The sequence below is a fragment of the Gossypium hirsutum genome, chromosome D04 (genome assembly GCF_007990345.1).
Source record: "Gossypium hirsutum isolate 1008001.06 chromosome D04, Gossypium_hirsutum_v2.1, whole genome shotgun sequence".
Lineage (NCBI taxonomy): Eukaryota > Viridiplantae > Streptophyta > Magnoliopsida > Malvales > Malvaceae > Gossypium > Gossypium hirsutum.
Window position 1 is genome coordinate 511,197 of NC_053440.1, and position 20,308 is coordinate 531,504.

Sequence of the window (20,308 nt, forward strand, 5' to 3'; positions counted from 1 at the left end):
GAATTAGTATGAATTTGAATTTTTTGGAGGGCCGTTTGAAAAAATAAATAAAAGAGTTATCTTTAAAATTTTATTATTAAAATTATAGGTTAGTGGTTGCATGGAAACTGATGAACGTTCAGTAGGAGAGTGGTATTTAAGAGAAAAAATAAAGCCAGTGAACAAATATCTTTCTTTCTTCTAAATTCGTTATAGCTATCATTTTTCTCTAGATATTTCGATTAGGAGAAGAAGAAATGACGAATCGAGTTGCATGCTAGGGATGAATAGAAAATTAGCTTAATAAAATGTGAAATTAGGGAACTAGATGAAGAAAAACCAAACGACAAGGGATCGTTGAGCTGGTTTAGGTACTATGGTTTTGAGGTAAATTGTCAATGAGTTCTGAAATCAAAATCTTTATTAGTTGTTTTGTGTGTTTTCATTATCGTGTTGCCAGGTTAAATTGTTTTTGGTGTTTTGCTAATCATAAATGTTGCTATATTGTGATATGTCAGCCAAAATGTTGATACATGTTGTGTTGTTGTACAAATGCATGTTTGGTTGCATGCATAAGCTTGTTGTTGTTGATGAGTTGTACTGGGCAATATATTACTGATTATGTTATTTTTTTGAAAGGTTCGATGGTTGAAATGTGAATAAGAGACTGTAGTGAAATGTAAGAACGTTATGTTTGTACATGTAAAATGTATGTTTAACTTAGTGTAATAATTGTTGATTGTTTGATATATGTTAATTTGGTGAAATGAATGATACATAGAGTAAGGAAGTATGTAAGGTTGATGATGAAAATTGAAGTGTTACATGATATTTGGCTTTGCGGAGGTTTAGACGGATTGTACGAAGAATATACATATGTATAATATTTTGGCTTTGTGGAAGTTTGGTTGGGCTATACAGAGATATATGCGCACAAGTAAATAAAAACCATACAAAGGTTCTATGTAAGTAAGAGATTTTGCAAAGTTTAAGGGTTTAAGCCTCATATATGAAAACAAGTCCTATGGTCATGGCATATGCGAGTTATGACAGTCTGTTAGACTTATCCTCTAAGATTTATAACAATATTATATGTTGTATGTATGAGTTTGCATCTAGGAATTCGCACGTAAAAGTTTGTATGAATTATCTTTCAAGCACGAGTTTGTACGGATTTTCATCCAGGTAAGAGTCTACATGAATTATCTTTCAAGAACGAGTTTGTATGGATTTTCTTCCAAGTAAGAGTTTGTATGGATTAGATTTCGAACGACATATAGTCTATTTCTCAAGCGAGAGTTCACAGTAATTATCTGTTAAGCAAGAGTCCTAGAATAACTATATTTTATACACGAGACTTTGAAGACTACTACGTAAGAAAGAGTCTACAAGTATGAATTCGAATATAAGTTTGCACCATTATAAAATCGCATGCATTTGCACCATTATAAAATCGCATGCATGAAGTCACCATGTTTGAGTCCTTACGTAAAAGCTCTCCAAGTGTGAAACTTCATGCACTAACTCTCAGGAATTAGTTTGCCGTAACAGTATTATCTGCTAAGATAAGTTGCATATGAGTAACTTTCAAAATAAATTTGGTGATGAGTTGTCTTGTATGGAACTAAGGCAAATGGGTAAGTGATATCATCTTGCAAGAGACTCTACTGTACGAGCAATGGAAATTGAGGCTTATGTCAATAAAGAAAGTTTACCAAATTATAAGTCGAGCCAAATCAAAAGATGACAAGTTTACACCAGTAAGATGCGAGAACTATCTTCGTTCAAGTGAAGTCAATCAGAAGACCAGACCAAGGAATACCAATCATATTACTAGATTAAGCTAATACGCTACATTAATAACTCACTCAGTTCATCCAAACTTAATTGTCTTTTTGTTATGCTTTCAGATATATTAGGCTACGAGGCACCAGAGAGGGACTAAGCTAGAATTTGCCAAGCCAATGCGAATTTGTTTCCTCAACTATAACATGCATATAGTGGGCGACCTTGAAGCCAAGCCTCAGAGTTAAAACTTTTGTATTTGAGTGTGAACCATTGTTATTATTTCCAACATAAGGTAACTGTTCAATTTAGCAAAGTTATTATGATGTGTCTGAATTGAGACGAAGGTATAGGGAGAAATTTCCCTCAATGAAGCTTCGAGATTTTTTCACTCATACCATCATAAAGAAAAGTTCATCTCTCACATCACCTACTTTAGAGTCTTCTTTAAGTACTTCATTTCCTATAACGCATTATGTTGATTATGACAAATTTACTATGAAACACTAAAATTTTCTTGCAGCTATTTCTGCAGGGGTCAAACCACAGTCTTTTAAAAAGACTGTGAAAGATGCAGAATAGTGTAATGCTATACAAAAGGAGATTCATGCTCTAAAGGATAATGACACTTGGTCTATGGAGACACTTCCTCCTAGAAAGAAAGCTTTAGGTGGTAAGTGGGTGTACAAGATTCAATATAACTCATATGGAAGTATTGAAAGACTGAACGTTCGTCTTGTTTTTTTTTTTGTAATCACCTAGTAAAAGGTATTGAATATAATAAAACTTTTGCTCCTATGGCAAAAATAGTGATTGTCCGTGCTTCCTTAGCTATTGCAACTTCAAAAATTAGGAGTTACATCAGATAAATGTACATAATGCCTTTTTGCATGGTGATCTTAATGAAAATATTTATATGAAACTTTCTTCAAGTTTTTCCCCTGATAAGCCTGGAATGGTTTGTCATTTTTTCAAGTCTTTGTATGGGTTAAAATAGGCTCATCGGTGCTGGTTTGCTAAACTGGTTACTACACTACAAGGGTATGGATTTCTTCAATCATATTCTAATTATTCTCTCTTTACATACACTAAGGGATCTATACACATTAATGTGCTAGTTTATGTTGATGATTTACTTATTTTTGGGAATGATTTCGTTCCTTTGAAAACTTTTAAAGGGTATATCACTTCTTACTTTCATATTAAGATCTTGGTGTTTTGAAATATTTTTTGGGGATAGAGGTAGCTCGTAGTTCTTTGGGTATATTTCTTTGTCAAAGGAAATACACACTTGATATTATTTCAAATACGGGTCTTTTGGTAGCAAAGCCCGCAGGATCTCCAATCGAGCAAAATCATAGACTGATGCATGCTATAGGGGTGATTTTGATTGATCCAAGTCGTACAGATGGTTAATGGTTCGTTTGATTTATTTGGCAGTGAACAGACCTGATTTAGCATACTCGGTTCATATCTTATCTCAATTTATGCATGAGCTAAGGCACGAGCATTGGGATATGACTCTGCGTGTTGTCCAATACTTGAAAAGCTCTCATGACCAAAGGATTCTATTGAGATTTGATAGTGATTTGTCTTTAAAGGGGTGGTGTGATTCGAATTGGGCTGCTTGTCTGTTAACCCGACATTCGCTTACTGGTTGGCTTGTCTTTCTAAGACAATCTCCAATTTTCTAGAAAACTAAGAAACGATATACTGTGTCTTGGTCTCCGCTGAGGCTGAGTATAGGCCTATGACTTTCGTCACCTGTGAGCTCAAGTGGCTGAAGGCCTTACTATTGAGCTTAGGTGTTCATCATTCTAAAGTTATTCATTTATTTTGCGATAGCCAATCAGCATTGCATATTGCACAGAATCTTGTATTTCATAAGCGTACTAAACATGTTGAAGCGGATTGTCACTTTGTTAAGGATGCAATCCAGGATTGATTGATTGCACCTTCTTATATTTCGACCTCCGTTCAATTGGTTGACATTTTTAGAAAGACACTTAGTAAACTGCAATTTGAATACCTTCTCAGCAAGTTGGGCATTTATAATCTGCATGCTCTAACTTGAGGAGGGTGTTAAAATATTATGGATATTATCTTTTAAAAATACTTAAATTTATTGTATATTATTGTATATCTTTTAGGTGTATATTTAGGAATATATTATATATCTTTCTTATTCCTACGTGACTACTGCTAAATATATATTATGTATACTCTTGAGGTTTATCAATAAGATTAAAAGGGATTACCCTATCTTGATCGATGTGGCTAGCAATGGGTATGTGGTTGATAGTAATCTTTTAGAAGTTCGACTTATACATACTATGATTTTGAAGGAATGACAAGGTAGATTTCGGCATGTGCCAAGGGAGCAAAACAAGGTTGCAAACTTCATAGCAAAGATGTCGACTGGAGCTTTGAATGTGAAGTGTTAATTTGGTGAGCCACCTGAGTGTGTTCGAGCTTTACTAGAAAATGATATTCAATAATTTGGAATAAGGACAAACTCTCACAGTAGAATCGTGTTATTAGAAGTTTACTTCTATTTACTTTTAACAAAAAAAAAAGATTACCCTATTCTTGTCAAGTTATACCATAAAATATTTTTTAACCGATGTAATATTCTAAAGATGATTTGAGTATTGATAGTATAATCTAAGTATTAATTCTAATAAAAATATATAATATAAATGGTTAAACCTTATAAAAAAACAAAAATAGATAATTTCAACTAAAAGTTGGCCTTTCCTTAAATGGGTCGATGACAAAACAGCACAAAGTTGAAGTGCCGAAATGTTTGTGTATTCCAGCATGAGCTCATTGACATGTCTAATCAGCTTCTTTGTGGACTAAAATGGCTGCCAATCACTTTGCAGGGCCAATCTTATGTCATGAACAAAGGGTCTGGGTTTTCCTATGATGACACAAAAGTATATACATGTACACATCAGTTATGAGGGGCGGATCTAAGGACCGATAGGGACTAGATTCTATAAATAGATTTTTTTTATAATTTATAAAATTTTAAATTAATAATTATAAAATTATATTTTATTTTTCAAAATAATAAAATTATATTTTTACTATCATAAAAATATATAATTAAATTTCAGCTGTTCAATTTTTGTTTTAACTTTGCCTCTATAAGACATAGTGTTTATTTAGAATAAATCAATGATTGTGCACAAATTTCCGATTTAGTCATTCAAGTATAAAAATATTACAATTTCATCAACTAATTATTTGTGATTGTGTTTCGTTACTAGCAGAGCTGAAAGTTACAATTTGACATATGTATAAATAATTTGCAATTATACATTTATAAAAAACACATTATGCCAATTTGTACATTACGTATAAATAATGTGTTTTTATATATTACTAGATATTTTTAATTAATCTATTAATTAGAAGTCAAATTAACTTTTAATAATAATTAAAATTTATTTGTAAAAGTAAAATATGAAAATAAAAAGTTGGAAAGAATATACATTTTGAGTGTAATTGATAGATTAGAAATGGAAAAGGCAAAAGGAGTATATAAGCCCTTAAATTTTGGGGAAAAATCAATTAAGTCCTTTCGCAAAAAATGCACTTAGTTAAGTTTTAAACTCTCAAATTACATCAAAAGTCTTTTGATTAACGTTTTTCGTCTTTTACTATTTCAATGCTGATGTGACACTCCATATTTGCGATAGTTATTGATGTGGCAATGCCAAGTTAGTTGCCATGTCAGAAAAAAAAAGAATTAAAAAATTAAAAAATAAAATTTTTATTTAAATATTTTTACTGGAATGAACCTAGACAACCCTTTGTCCAAGTTGATTTTAGACTTAATTTTTTAATTATAAAAAATTAATTTCTTTTAAAAGTTAAAATTTTATAAATTTGTAAAACACTATTAAAATTTACAAAAATATTAAATAAAATAAAAATTAATAAAATGGTAAAGGGTAAAAAAATCTCAATAAAAAACAAAAAAATCAATTGGTCCCTTCCATTAATGGAAATTGTTAGTTGACTAGTTTGACCATTAATTGTATGACATGGGAATTATGTGAATTTTGTTCAATTTTAGTGTATTGGCAATTTAGCATAAATTGACGTTGTGGAGCCTAATTATGCAATAATTTGGTAAATGTGTGCTTAATTAAATTGTGAATCGATGTATTTGCTAAATTGAATTAAGAATTGTGGAAATTGAATTGATTTTGATAATTGTGGTATGCTTGGATGATGAATGCATGAAATGCTCGAGGATAAACCTCGATTAAATGGGGGAATTTTATAGACTTGATTGACATATTTTTATGATTTATTTTAATTGATTTTAGACATGTGTTTTGCTAATTTTGATACTTAATTTATTATTTTCTATGTAGGTATAATAATTGTCTAATTTGTGGGAGAACAATTCTAGCTTTAGGTTGATAATTAATCTGGTGTTTGAATTGTGAGACCTTAAATCGTATATATATTTCTAATTTTGTATTGATTAATTTTTCAATTTATGAGATAGATTTAGTCATTTCACAATATTATTTTAATATCAAAATTGAGAAGGGACCCTTGATTCTGTGTTAGACGGCATACAGTTGGTGAATTGGTACGATCCGTAATTGTCATATTCATCTCACTGAAGAACAATTTGATGTGACCAACTGAATGAATAGTTGGATCTGTTAAAGGAGTTAACAATCAAGTTTAAATGACCAACGCAGTTGAGGTTGTTGATTTGTCGAGTCCTTCTAGTTTGCAAGACTGCCAAAAAATTTGTGATAGTTGATTTTAAGGTTATTTGCTTGGTAAAAGTTAACTATTGAACAGTTTCAATAGTTAATTTACGTAGAGAAAGGTTGGTGATTTGAAGTTGTTCCTCGTCACTATAATTGACTTATAAATTGGAGGAGAAAATCTATTATTGTCCAAGATCAATTCTAAGTCAAAGTCAAAATCGTGCTTGAAGTTGGAGCTTTCATCTTATTGGTTTATTCAATTTTAATTTTGTTTGCTTCTTTTATTATTTTCACAGATTCGTATTATTTTTTAATATAAAATTTTATAAAATTAATCAGTTTAGTCTTTATGGAATTGAACTTTGTAAATACTTTTAGAAAATTGTTAATTAAAATTGTAAAAATTATAATCCAAAAAAATAAATTTATAATATTTATGTTTTTTTATGTATTTTATATTTTTATATAAATAGATTTTGACATAAAAAAATTAAAACTAATAATAGTATTGGCATTATAAATTTTACAATTTTCATTTAACAATTCTTTTACAATGATTTAAGAATTTTAAAGTTACAAAGTTAGGTTGCAATAGGAATTTTAATAATAGTTATAGGTTTTGGTAGTTATAAAAATATTATTATATAAATAGATATGTTGTTATATATTATAGTTATTTATACTATTTATTTAGTGTTTAAGTGAGTTAGTGTCACCTTAAATTAGGTCACCAATTTCATTAGAAAATTATAAAAATATCTTTCCCTAATTAAAATAAGTTATACGATTTAAGAGTATTTTAGTCTTTTCATTTTAATAAAAACTAAATAAAACAGCAAATGGTGAGATTTAAACCAATGTCAATTGAATTAGTAAAATTTTAAATTTATCGCTCAACCAAAATTTCATTTTAATATAATTTATATATTGTTATTTTAATATGCACAAGTTATTATCTCCATTAGTTGTATATATTAAAAATTATTGTTAATTGAGTTGGTGTTACAAACTAACTTCATATTAACTCACAATTAATGACAAAATCGTAATAAATAATTGTATTGTATTTAATATTGTTTATCTGATATATTTATGTGTTTAAATTTCGTTTTACTCGTAATTTAATCTAATTTTTTTTTATTATGATTAATTATTTTTAAACTACACGTTTAATTATTTATTATTTGTTATTTTTAAACATGCATCTATATTCTAAATTCGTAATTTTAATGTAGATATACATGTGATATGATTTCTAATATTGTTATATATGTTATATAAATATATTTTAGAATTGATGACGAGGCGCATTGCCCTCGAGCGTATGGCATAGCCTCCCGCTTGAGGCTCGAAACGAGTGGGTTTATTTCAGACACTTGCAGCTCTTGGAGTGTGCTCGGAAGAAAGCAGGTGTGACAGCCATGGCGAAAGAAATGATTGTTTAGTAAGGAGCCACATAAATCATGTTCATGTTTGTTCTGCAAAATGCATGTCTGAGGCACACCGAGGTCTGCTCTTTGATTATATGAGAAGCAGAAGAATAAAGTAAAACCATGGTCCTGTTTGGAAACTGCAAGGTTGGGAACTTCATGCCACAAGTCCTGGAACTTAAATATGCTATTGGCACCAAAGTAGTAAAAAAAGGGTGAACCCTCCATTTGTACACTTTCTGTTGCCCTGCAAATTGGTGGAAAACAGGGCATCCCATCAACCCAAGTCTCATCTTCAAGCTGGGATTCGGAGATCAGTCAATGGGTAGCAGTGATCCATATTAGTTTTTACATAAATAAATAGCATAAAGTACAAATTAAGCCATGCTTCCAAAAACAAATGGAACAGAATCAATAGCTTCTCTTATGGAGCGCCATATTCAAAAATTTGCCAACAATTCCGGGGCATCCCCACAAAATTCCTTTAACAAGTAGAAATTACAGTATAGTTCCAACATTCTTGGAAAATCCCCTCTACTGAATCGTAACATGAAATTCTAAAATATGAAGAAAAAACAAGTGTTAGTCTCACATTATTAACGATCCATCCTCACCAGCCCACACTTTGAAAACATAGAAAACGACGGCCTCTCCTTTTCTCTCTCCCTTTTTCAGCTTTCTTAGAGAAAAGAAAATTTTCAAGGGGGAAAAGAAAATTTGCTTCAAGCTTTATTTATTTATTTATCCTTAAATATAATGGTTTAGGGGAATTTAGTTTAATTTAATATTATATGCTGTCTCTTTCTTTCTCTATACTCTGCAGCAGTTAGAGAGAGAAAGCTTGATCGAAACAGATCTCTATTCCATCCAACTCGACCCACTCTTCTTTTTCTCTTCCAATTTCGCATCGGTTTCTCGTTCAATTTCTCTTCTTTGTCTTTTTTTCGGGTTCCTCTGTTTACATAGAAGGAAAAGAGAAAGGAAAGAAATGATGGTGGTCTAATTGTTTGCTTTGTTGGTGGAAAATTGAGTTTGCAATTAGGGTTTATGGGTGTTTTGGGAATTAAGCTTTTTATGTGAAAATCCAGATTGGTTTAAGCGTTTCGAAATTGGAAGAACGAAGAACTGAGAGGTGTTTTTATATGAGAAAGGATTGATTGATTAGAGAAAATATGATAATCAAGCGCAATCTGAAATCCCAAATGCCGAGTCTAAAACGATGCAAACTCGGCGACTCTGTTGGTGAAGATGAAGATAACTCGGGTACAAGTCGCAAGAAGCGAAAAATCAACTATTATTATCCTCTGACTCTCCTCGGAGATGTCGCCGCAGGCATAATTCCGGTCAGTCTCCACTATATTATAGCCTCCGGAGAGCTTGAGAAGGGTTTCGCTGCTTCATGGAACACCGAAGTCTCGTGCTCTCCTGATGAAGTGGAGTCTAAATCCAAACGCTCAGATTCGTCCAAGCCAAAGAACCGAACAGTGGAGATTGCTCGGCCTCCGTTGGTGAGGACATCGAGAGGGCGAGTTCAGGTACTTCCTTCACGGTTTAACGACTCTGTTATTGAGAGTTGGAAGAAAGAAAGTAAAACTAGCTTGCATGATCATAGTTTCGATGAAGATGAAGATGACGATGATTTTGAATGTAAAAAGGATAAGTACAGTTTTAAATCTTCTAAAAATTGTAAGCAAAACATGAAAAACCAGCGAAACAAGGAAAACAAAGGTTATAAAGGGAGAAAATATACTACATTGTGTGAGGAAGATGACAGAGAAGCAGGGTATGGTAGGTCTTCTGGAATTGGGAAGTACTCAAGTTTCCGGAGTTCCTTAACTTCAGTGCATGAGCAGTTAGTTGGAGAGTATGAGAAGAATGCGAATGGGGTTCTCATTGTTGATTTAACAACCCAGGGCCAAGCTTCAAGGGAGAATGGTGAGAAGGAAGATGGGTTGTATGGGCCAGAGGATTTCTATTCGGGGGATATAGTGTGGGCAAGGCCAGGGAAGAGGGAACCGTGTTGGCCAGCTATTGTTATTGATCCAATGACACAAGCTCCTGAGCTGGTTTTGAGGTCTTGTATCCCTGAGGCAGCTTGTGTGATGTTCTTCGGACATTCTGGAAATGAGAATCAGAGGGTACTGATTACTTTATAATTAGAGCTTGTTTAACAGTTTATGTTTGGGAACTTATTTACTTGTGGGATAGTCATTAAGTATGTTACTTTAAATGATATTGGACAGGATTATGCATGGGTCAGGCGGGGGATGATTTTCCCATTTGCAGACTTTCTCGACAGGTCTGTAGATTGTTTTTTTCTTGAGGCAATTGATTTTTTATTGTGTAGCTGGTATGTGCTTAGGTAGAGTCTGCTTAGTGTAGGTTCCACGAGCAGCCTGAATTGGCTAGGTGCAAGCCTAGCGATTTCCAGTTGGCAATGGAAGAAGCTCTTCTGGCAGAAGAGGGATTTACTGAGAAGTTGATGGACGATATAAACATCGCAGCTGGGAATCCAGCTTATGATGAATCTATTCTTAGATGGGGTCAGGAGGCTACTGGGTCAAACCAGGATCTGGGCTATTGCCTTCCTAACCAGGCAAGTTGCTGTGTAAAAAGTTCAGGCTTGTTTTCTTCTTATCTTTTTTCTTTGGGATCAAATTTAACGACATTTCAAAGGCCTTCATTTACCTTAACTTTTGGAATTCCAGCCACTCTCAGGAAAGAAAGGCTATTTGTTTGTATCTTGTCTTGGGGAATCCGTTTGCATCTTATCTTTAGTGTAACCTTAGTTCTCTCTCTTTTGGTGCCAGTGTTTAGAACAATTTTGAGCTCCTTATTGTTTGACTTAGTCTGCATAAAAATAAATTTCAATAACTTATTTTTATGTATTTGTCTAAAACAATTGGATCATATAGGTTAAGGTGCAGGGTTGAAGTTGTTCCTTCTAGTCTTCAAAGTCTATTGAATGTAATATTTGCAGGGCTTGTTTGGGAAATGTAAGGATGCAAGATTTTGTGAAAGCTGTGGCATGACGCTCCCATTTAAAATGGGAAAGAAAATGAAAGCATCAACTCCTGGAGGCCAATTCCTGTGTAAAACATGTGCTAGGGTTTGTGGCTACACCTTTTTTGCTTCTTAAATTATGTTTCCACTGTTTTTTTTTTGTTACTTTTCAGAACTATATGCTTTTTTATTGCAGTTAACAAAATCTAAACATTATTGTGGCATTTGCAAGAAAATTTGGAATCAATCAAACAGTGGGAGTTGGGTAAGGCAACATAGAAACTTGAGTTTTGATTTCTTTTCTTGCTGCTATTGAGCAGATTTTATTTTTAATACTAATTTATTGCTCATTTACACTGAGTTAGGTGCGATGTGATGGTTGTAAGGTTTGGGTGCATGCAGAGTGTGACAAAATTTCCAGCCGTCACTTTAAGGTTCATATGTCATACTGTTTATTGTAATTCATTATTTATTTTGACCTAGTGAAGCCAATAAATGAAGTTTGGATTTCCCTGATCAAGTCAAATTTGCTTCTCTAGGATCTGGGGGGCACTGACTATTACTGTCCTGCTTGCAAAGCAAAGTTCAACTTCGAATTATCCAATTCAGAGAAGTGGCAACCAAAAGCTAAGTAAGTCTATTCTATTTTGAAACCAATATTTGTCTCTGTGTGAGTGTATTTGGACTAGGGCAGTATTACTGCTAGAAGTACTATATGTATCAGAAAATTATTTTAAGGCATTCTGACTGATCCTTTTTTCTTCACCTCTGTGTGCCTAATGCTTTTAAAACCTTTAATGCAGATCAAAGAATAACAACAGTCAACTACTTCTCCCTAATAAGGTTACCATTGTCTGCTGTGGTGTTGAAGGCATATATTACCCAAGCCTCCACTTGTAAGAAAATTCTATTATTAGTGAATAAATTTCTCTTTTCTTTTCCCATCTTGGAATGACATATATATACTAATATATATTTTAAAATCTTCAGCGTGCATGGATGTCTTTGGTCTGTTTTACAAATTGTTCAATGGCAATGTGTTGTTAGAATTTTATTTTCTGAATGCATTTGAAGTGATACCATTTCCATTTAATAGTCAGTGATTCCATTCAAGCAAATTTGAGGTTGCTACTTCATTTAAATTGTACATTTCATAACAAGCGACTTTACAGTCCTCTGAACTGGGATATTTATCTAAACTAGGACTAAAAATGCTTAATTTTATTGTCATACAATAATGTCAAAATGCCCTATGCGAATTTTATTTGAGTGTTTAACTAGTTCTACCTGTGAAAAAGAATTTGCCATTCTGAATTTTGACTAGGAGTCTTTATTGATTATGATATCTTCTATTCCAGAGTTGTTTGCAAGTGTGGGTCCTGTGGCTCTGAGAAGCAAGCTCTTAGTGAGTGGGAAAGACACACTGGTTCCAGAGAAAGAAATTGGAGGGTTAGCGTGAAGGTGAAAGGTTCCTTGCTGCCATTAGAACAATGGGTTTGTGCAACCTTTGGACCCTTCTTTTTCCTTTCAGTTCTACATTTCTTATCTGTCCTCATACTCCATGTCCTTGGATGTAGAAAAAATTTAGAAAAATGGATTCCACATAACTGAGATCCGTGTAGAAGATGGCATTCCATTCTATTCTATTTCACATAAGAAAGAAACTTTTGGTGGACTTTAAGCTAAACTTTATTCTGGAAGGGAAAGTGCTGGCCCCAAGTTCTGAAACTTTTACGTCATACTTTTTATACCTCTACTAATAAAGGAGTCTACTTCCCAGAAAGATGTGTCATTATTTTCCTTTTGTTATCTTTTTGGGCTTTGTTTGTACATCCTTCAAAATTATATATTGATAGCTTCATGTCTAAACTTGCAGATGCTTCAGTTAGCAGAGTACCATGCAAATGCTACCTCCTCTGCTAAGCCTCCTAAACGACCATCACTACGAGAGAGGAAGCAGAAGTTGCTTGCCTTTTTGCAGGGTATTCTTGTTGGCATTGAAATATTAATTTCATGTGTGCTTAATTTTTTCATTTATGGGTATTCTTGTTGGCATTGAAATATTAATTTCATGTGTGCTTACTTTTTTCATTTATGGGTGTGGGGTCTTGGTAGTTATTAAATTTGTTGTGACAGAAAAATATGAACCGGTTCGTGCTAAGTGGACAACTGAACGATGTGCTGTATGCAGATGGGTTGAAGATTGGGATTACAACAAAATTATTATTTGCAACAGGTAGTTTCAAGTACTGTTTTTTTTTCCCTTTTGGTGTGCTTAAATAAATTGTTGTATAAAGGCATTGAGTTCTGGTTCCTTAGAACTGTCTTTTTTCTGGTTCCATAGAACTGTCTTTTTTCTGACATATAATTGACAGTTAAAAGCAGTCTCCTGCTTCTAAAATAACATTGATCTTAAGGTAATGAAATGTCAAAAGTATAATGCTGATCTTTTTCATGCTTTTATATCTCCTTGTTATGACTGTAAGATCTGTCCTAGCTTTTGATTGTCCATTTTCTGCTTCATATTTATGGGCAGTGAATGGCATTTGAGTTCCAACATCCAGTTATTATCATTATTTGAGTTCTAATCCCATGCTTAGTAGACAAAATAATATTTCTTTGTTGGTATTTACGGCAGAGCAAATCATATTTATTATGAAGTTGATTTTCTTCTAATCAGATGTCAAATTGCCGTGCATCAAGAATGTTATGGAGCAAGAAATGTTCGGGATTTCACTTCATGGGTTTGTAAAGCCTGTGAAACTCCTGAATTTACTCGAGAATGTTGCCTTTGTCCAGTCAAAGGTATAATCTGTAGATATCTCCATTTCTTGTCTTTTGGTTCCAGCTGGTACAGACTCCCTGTTTCACTTCTTGTGAAAAGTGATGTTTGTGTGGATAATTGCGTATTTCCTTCAACTCTGTTAGATATGCATTTCCAAACTTATTTTTAGAGCTTCTTATGCTTTAGTTCTTACCATAAGGTGGTTTAATTGCAATCTAGGAGCTAGTTTCCATACCTGTTTTTGTTCAATGCAGTCTCTGTTGATTATTATTAACCTATGCGGTTTTCCCCCATTTTAGGAGGTGCTTTGAAGCCAACTGATATTGAAACATTGTGGGTTCATGTTACTTGTGCTTGGTTTCAACCTGAAGTATCTTTTGCAAGTGATGAAAAGATGGAACCTGCTCTTGGAATCTTGAGCATTCCATCAGATTCCTTTGTGAAGGTATATTAAGATATTAAATACCCATATTCATTTCTTTTTAGAGCATGATCTTAGGCAAGTTGATAGCTCCTTGTTTCACACTTGGCGTGGCGGTTGGGACTGCTGCATCACAAGAAACTGAAGGATTTATTGTTGTGCAGAAGTTTTAGTTCATATTCATTAAATAGTCATCAGAACCTGGCACAGAGACTTTAACCAATTGAGTAAATAATATTACCATCAATCTATTTTATGAGATATTTTGCAATTTTTTCTACCATTTCTTTATATAAAATTTGTTGGTAGAGTAAACAATCTTTTGCATTCCTATACCACACATGCATGCTTGGGAAGGGGTCCTCTGAAAGTATAATCTTTTTTTGGCGTAAATTGACTAGATCTTTATATATATATATCAGTGTTAAATCTGCTAAAACATCCCAGCTATTTGTAACTATTTGTATTGTGGTTCTGTTTTGTTTTCGTTTTTAGGCATGAAGACGGATTTATTATCTGATTGCTATTCATTAACATAAACTTGTGAATATGACTTGTTTACATGAACTACAGATTTGTGTTATTTGCAAGCAAATCCATGGTTCTTGCACAAAATGTTGCAAGTGTTCAACATATTACCATGCCATGTGTGCATCAAGAGCTGGTTACTGCATGGAGGTAAGTTACTTTTAGCTGATTTCCCCCCTAATACTTGCAGTGTCATTTTCTTTAATCAACGTAATATGCTGCCTGTTTGGCATCTACCTTGAATTTCCTTTGATTCTATATCATTCTAATGTTTATGTATGTCTGAGCTATCTCGTCCATTCATTCCATAAAAGAAAAGATATTTCACGTTTACAAATCAAGATTCAAATCCTTTTTGGTGCAAATCAATAGTTTAGCAAGTTTGTACAAGATCTAGCTGGTTTTGGATCGAGCCTTATAATTTCAAAAACTTCACAAGTTCACATTAGAATTTCAAATTCATTGCATAAAACAATAATCATAGAGAAAGAGAACTTGGAAATTCTATAAAATTATGTTTATTTACATAGGTATTGTCAAAATTCCGCTCAAATAGTATATTGAGTCTGTCTTGTTTTCATGTGGATGTACTTGGGATTTAACTTGTCAAGATCATCGAGTTGATCTCTTGCTATCACTTCGTAGCTTCTTCTGTTCTGTTTAAATTGCAGTTGCATTGCTTGGAGAAAAATGGCAGACAAATAACAAAAAAGGTGTCATATTGTGCATATCACCGGTATGCTTTAAGTATATCAGCTGAGTTTCTCTTTTTGAGCAATTTCTTATATGCTAACCTTTGGTTCTTGTTTTTGTACTCGTTTCAATTTTGTGAAGTGCTCCAAATCCAGACACTGTTTTAATCATACAGACTCCTCTGGGGGTCTTCTCTGCCAAGAAAAAGAGTGGATCAAGGCTAATTTCTTCAAAAAGAGTGAAAATTGAAGAGGTTCCAACTGTAGAAACTACTGATGTTGAGCCGTTTTCTGCTGCTAGGTGCCGGGTCTTCAAAAGATCAAACAATAATAGAAAGGTAAACTTACAAGAAAGTTTGAAATGTTCATGCATTTTATCTTGGGGGTATCGGTTTGCCTGATTTCATTCCTGGTATATTCTTGGGCTGTGTAGTTGTCTGAGTTTTTGCCAAGATGATTCCCCTCCTCTTCCTTTCCTAGTGGAATGATCTTGAAATCTGCTGGTTTATGATTCTAAACTTTTAAGGCTGCCTTCTGTTTTTAATGTAAACGGAAAAAGAGAAGGAAGCAAAAAGAAGCATCAGATTTTGCTTCTTTTCCAAGTCAATTTTTTCCCTCACTGTTGCTTTATGTATTCATTTCTGAACCACAGCCAGAAAAATGGTTCAAGCTTCTCAAGTTCTCTCACCGTATTATTTTGATCTCATTAATATTTTTTCTTTACTTAGAGAACTGAAGAGGAAGCTGTTGCCCACCGATTAATGAGATCTTGCCATCATCCTTTAAGCACTATACAGAGTTTGAATGCGTTCAGGGTAAATTTTTCTCCTTCCTAAAATCTATGGGTTTGTTTACAGTTTTTGCCCTTTGAATTTGAATTCCAATAGACATAAATCCTTTGTTAATATCCATGATTGGTCATTTCATTTAACAGATGGTTGAAGAGCCTACAGGTTTTTCATCTTTCAAGGATCGACTCTACCACTTGCAGGCAAATCTCTTTTCTTTTTTTTTTTCTTTTTTTTTTCTAAGCACTTAATATTCTGATCAGTTTGCTAAATAATGCGTGCATATAATACATGCAGAGAACTGAAAATGATCGAGTTTGCTTCGGTAGATCTGGTATACATGGGTGGGGTCTCTTTGCCCGTAGAAATATTCAAGAAGGGGAAATGGTATTATTAATGAAAAACTTGTTTTTGCTTAATTTTTTTTTAATTCCCCAGGATTCTGATAGCTATTGTCTAGGGTTCCCCTTATAAATTCATTATACAAAGATCCACGGACTTGTGGATGGACTTACATATGCCTCATTCTGTTTTGGTTGCATTGGGTTTTTGATTTCAATAGTTTATTGATAACTGATATAAAAAACCTTAATGACTCGTTTGGTGACTCATGTAATATGAGGAATAAGGTTATTTATTTCATATGTATTACAATAGTTAGACATAAAATAAAGAATAGTTAGTACAAATTTTAACTTGAAATTAGAAAGATGAGTAAAACTGTTGTTAAAAATAAGACTGCTTCAAACTAAACAAAAACTTTCCCTCTTCTCCCAAAATAAGCCATGTGAGTAAAGTGGGTGTCATAGTAATTAGATTAAAGCTGAAAATAATGTTTGCGATTCTGTATTTATCTTGCATGTGGAATGGGATTCTAATTAAAATTTCCAGGCACAACATATCTTCAGATAGCAACTAAATCATTCGAACAGGATCCTGGACAACTTGGTATTGGGCAGTGACATTTTACACCGTAGAGAATCCCTGCAAACCTTGTATTTTTGAACGATGGGAACATTAGCATTTTCTGGTTGTCTGAAAACGGAAATAAATATTTACATGGCAGTGAAGCTTTTCTTTTTTTTGTCTTCAGGTTCTTGAATACCGTGGGGAACAAGTGAGGAGAAGTGTTGCCGATCTAAGAGAAGCACGCTACAGAATAGAAGGAAAGGACTGCTATGTAAGATGATTTTCCTTGTACAGTTGGGAAATGTTTCTACTAATTTTCATGCAAATGGGTTTAGGTTAGTCCAAAATATTTGAGTTGAATATCTTTCGCAACTCTGGTGCTGAATGCTACCAAGTTTATTATTTTGAAGCGTTTAGAAGTGTTAGTTCCTCCGATCACTTGTACCTTAGCTCTCTGCACCTATGTTATTCTTGAGACTGAATTGTGGGAACAACATATGTTGCAGTTATTCAAGATAAGTGAAGAAGTAGTGGTGGATGCCACTGACAAAGGGAACATAGCACGATTAATCAATCATTCGGTAAATCACTTTCTTTAGCTTTCACTAGCCTAGAGTTGAATCTTTTCTCTCTTTTACTGCGTTATAATCTATATCACTCTTGCAGTGCATGCCTAACTGCTATGCGAGGATTATGAGTGTGGGTGATGATGAGAGTCGGATTGTTCTTATCGCCAAGACTAATGTGTCTGCCGGAGATGAGCTAACGTATCTATCCCACATACTCTCTTTCTCTCTGCAGGTGTCTAGTGATTATTGGTTAATTTTTTTTAATGCTTGGTAAACACATTGGCAGGTATGACTACTTGTTTGATCCTGATGAACCAGAGGAATTCAAAGTTCCCTGTCTGTGTAAGGCTCCAAATTGTCGAAAATTCATGAATTAGTAGTATATATACCCAGCGTAGCATCAATTGTTTCCCCGCAAGGACCGCTAACTCAATTCCCCATAGCAAAGGAGAATCTCTGTCATTACATATACATCCAATTCTCAAATTTTTGCCAAAAAAAAAAAAATCGAAAATGTATCTTTCTTTCCTTCTTTTTTAATAACAGATTTTATGTTTAATTAAACCAGAGATTTCCCAGTTGCTGTTCAAGCACTTGTGTATATTTTGTTGATGCTTACTTTCGCCATATTGTTGAATGCTAACCCATTTTTTAAAATATATGTTTTTTCTTTAATAATAATAAAGAATGTAGATTGAGTTTAAACTTGGTTGGCACGGTAATTTAAAAGTATATGCATAAACATGTAATATTTTTTAATTTAGTTAATTTGAAGTTTTGATAGTTTATGGTTAGTTTAAAAAAAATAGTCAGATGTTAACTTAGTTTAAAAAAATAAAAAAAATTATTTAATGGAATTTATATTTATGTCTATCAAAAATTAAAATAACAAATCATCATATGCATATGTTAGTCTAAAAAGGTAGTTGATAGTATGATTACTAATAGAATAACAAAAAAAAAAAAAAACACCATATGTAATTTTATTTAATTCTTCTAGTGTTCCATATTTGTTAAGTTATTCTTTCTCTAATATTTAGTATAGGTTTCTTCTCATCATATGTTGGTTGTTGATCAAGTTTATTTCCATCTGGATCTATATAATTAATTTTTTTAAGATCTCTTTCTATGTACTTTTCGAAGTATGGATGATCTCAAATTCACCTATAAATGAAGTTATGAAGCACGCAAAATGTTAGTATGATCCAACCTTGTTTATGTATGCTATATTAAGGTGATTTTACTAAGCTTTTTATTAAATCAAATTATAAATGATTGTATTAAGCATATATTATTTTAGATCAAATTATGGTTATGGTTCCTCTACTGAATTTAAGATATAATATCTATACTTTGATATGATATAATTTAGTTCATCTACATAATATCGAAATAGTTGGTACCATTAATTATTATGGTCAAAATGTTGAGGTCAAATTCTTTCTTAAAAATACCCATTCTAATTTTATGCTGAAATATATATTTGTATTAGAAAAGTATTTTTAAGAGAAATTCACATAATCATTTTAGTTGAAATAATTAAGAATATTAAGTATTTGAACTAACTAATGTCATTATAAAGAAGATGATCAAATTATGTCAAATTAAAATATAAATACTAAACCTCAAAGTAAACATAGTAAAGAGTTCGAAACAGTAATTTTATAGTTATTTTATAATAATTAAGAAAAAGTAAAGTCCGGTTAGTTAATAATAATGCATTAATGCTATCATGATCTGTTAGACTAAAATGAAAATTTAAATTTTCCATTGCCGGGAATTGAACCCGGGTCTCCTGGGTGAAAGCCAGATATCCTAACCACTGGACGACAATGGAATGTATGCTGCTAAGCAAAATTGTAAACATTTGTTTATGAGGAATTAAATTGTAGACTAGTAAAAATTTAGATTTCAGGAACTAAATCGTAAAAGAATAAAATTAGAATATAAGAGACTGCTTTCTTCGATAGTGAGAGAGCTTCCCTTTTTTGTTTCTTCAACGGTGAAGATAGTGAACAGAACGTTATCAACTAGGAAAATATCTTACGAAAAAAAATTTGGTAAGACATTTTCCTTAAAAAAAGCCTTAATTTTACTATTTATTGGAAAATAATTTCTTTTTAATGATTTATTTTACACCAAACAAACACAGTAAAACAATAAAAATATTTTACATATAAATAAATGGAACGGAGATCAGATACTGTAGCAACACTAAATCGAAAAACATGTGAGACTCTTAATTAACGTGGGACCACCAATCATGGAATTGTCTTCTCTTTTTTTTTCTTTTTCCTCCTATCCTCCAAGTTGGATGGCAAGCTAACATCCTTTCGGAGTTGGGACCCTTTGTAACACATCTCTCATCATCGTTTTGACATTAAAACAAAGGCCTGAATCAGTGACTATCTTGATCACTCCCTTTTTATAATGCTTTTTGTGGTAAATTAAGAAGTTTTTAATGCTGATTGATGCCCAACTTTTCTTCTTGAAAGACTCAAGTTTTAAGTGAAAACTTAAAGTTAATGATAACCCAACAAAAATAAAAGAACCCCATATTTGGCAAACCTCTGTCTTACAAATTATCTGACATAAACCTCGATATGATTAAATAAGAAACATAAACATCCCAAAAGTACATTTGAAACACACGAAAGAACTGAGAATCTAGTAA

At 32.8% G+C, this 20,308-nt stretch overlaps 1 protein-coding gene and 1 non-coding gene across 4 annotated transcripts; one reads left to right on the top strand and one right to left on the bottom strand.

The window, feature by feature from the left end:
- The first annotated feature begins 8,330 nt into the window (after positions 1-8,330).
- LOC107937631 (histone-lysine N-methyltransferase ATX5) lies at positions 8,331-18,224 on the top strand. Of its 3 annotated transcripts, none has more exons than XM_016870552.2 (23): positions 8,331-10,077; positions 10,183-10,238; positions 10,322-10,535; positions 10,920-11,048; positions 11,139-11,207; positions 11,308-11,376; positions 11,482-11,573; positions 11,746-11,838; positions 12,301-12,436; positions 12,819-12,924; positions 13,058-13,178; positions 13,623-13,747; positions 14,027-14,172; positions 14,722-14,826; positions 15,348-15,412; positions 15,511-15,706; positions 16,097-16,183; positions 16,303-16,359; positions 16,454-16,543; positions 17,250-17,336; positions 17,572-17,646; positions 17,732-17,832; positions 17,921-18,224. In XM_016870552.2, exons 1-23 carry the CDS (start codon positions 9,112-9,114, stop codon positions 18,009-18,011), a joined length of 3,276 nt encoding a protein of 1,091 aa, XP_016726041.2. In that variant the 5' UTR covers positions 8,331-9,111; the 3' UTR covers positions 18,012-18,224. The 3 variants fall into 3 exon arrangements, 2 of the variants coding, with proteins under 2 accessions (XP_016726041.2, XP_016726042.2); XM_016870553.2 differs by having other exon boundaries at positions 13,079-13,178; XR_001694729.2 differs by lacking the exon at positions 17,921-18,224 and having other exon boundaries at positions 17,250-17,400.
- A 1,175-nt stretch (positions 18,225-19,399) lies between these two features.
- TRNAE-UUC (transfer RNA glutamic acid (anticodon UUC)) lies at positions 19,400-19,471 on the bottom strand. Its single transcript has one exon. It is a non-coding gene; the product is annotated as a tRNA-Glu (tRNA).
- Positions 19,472-20,308: the final 837 nt, after the last annotated feature.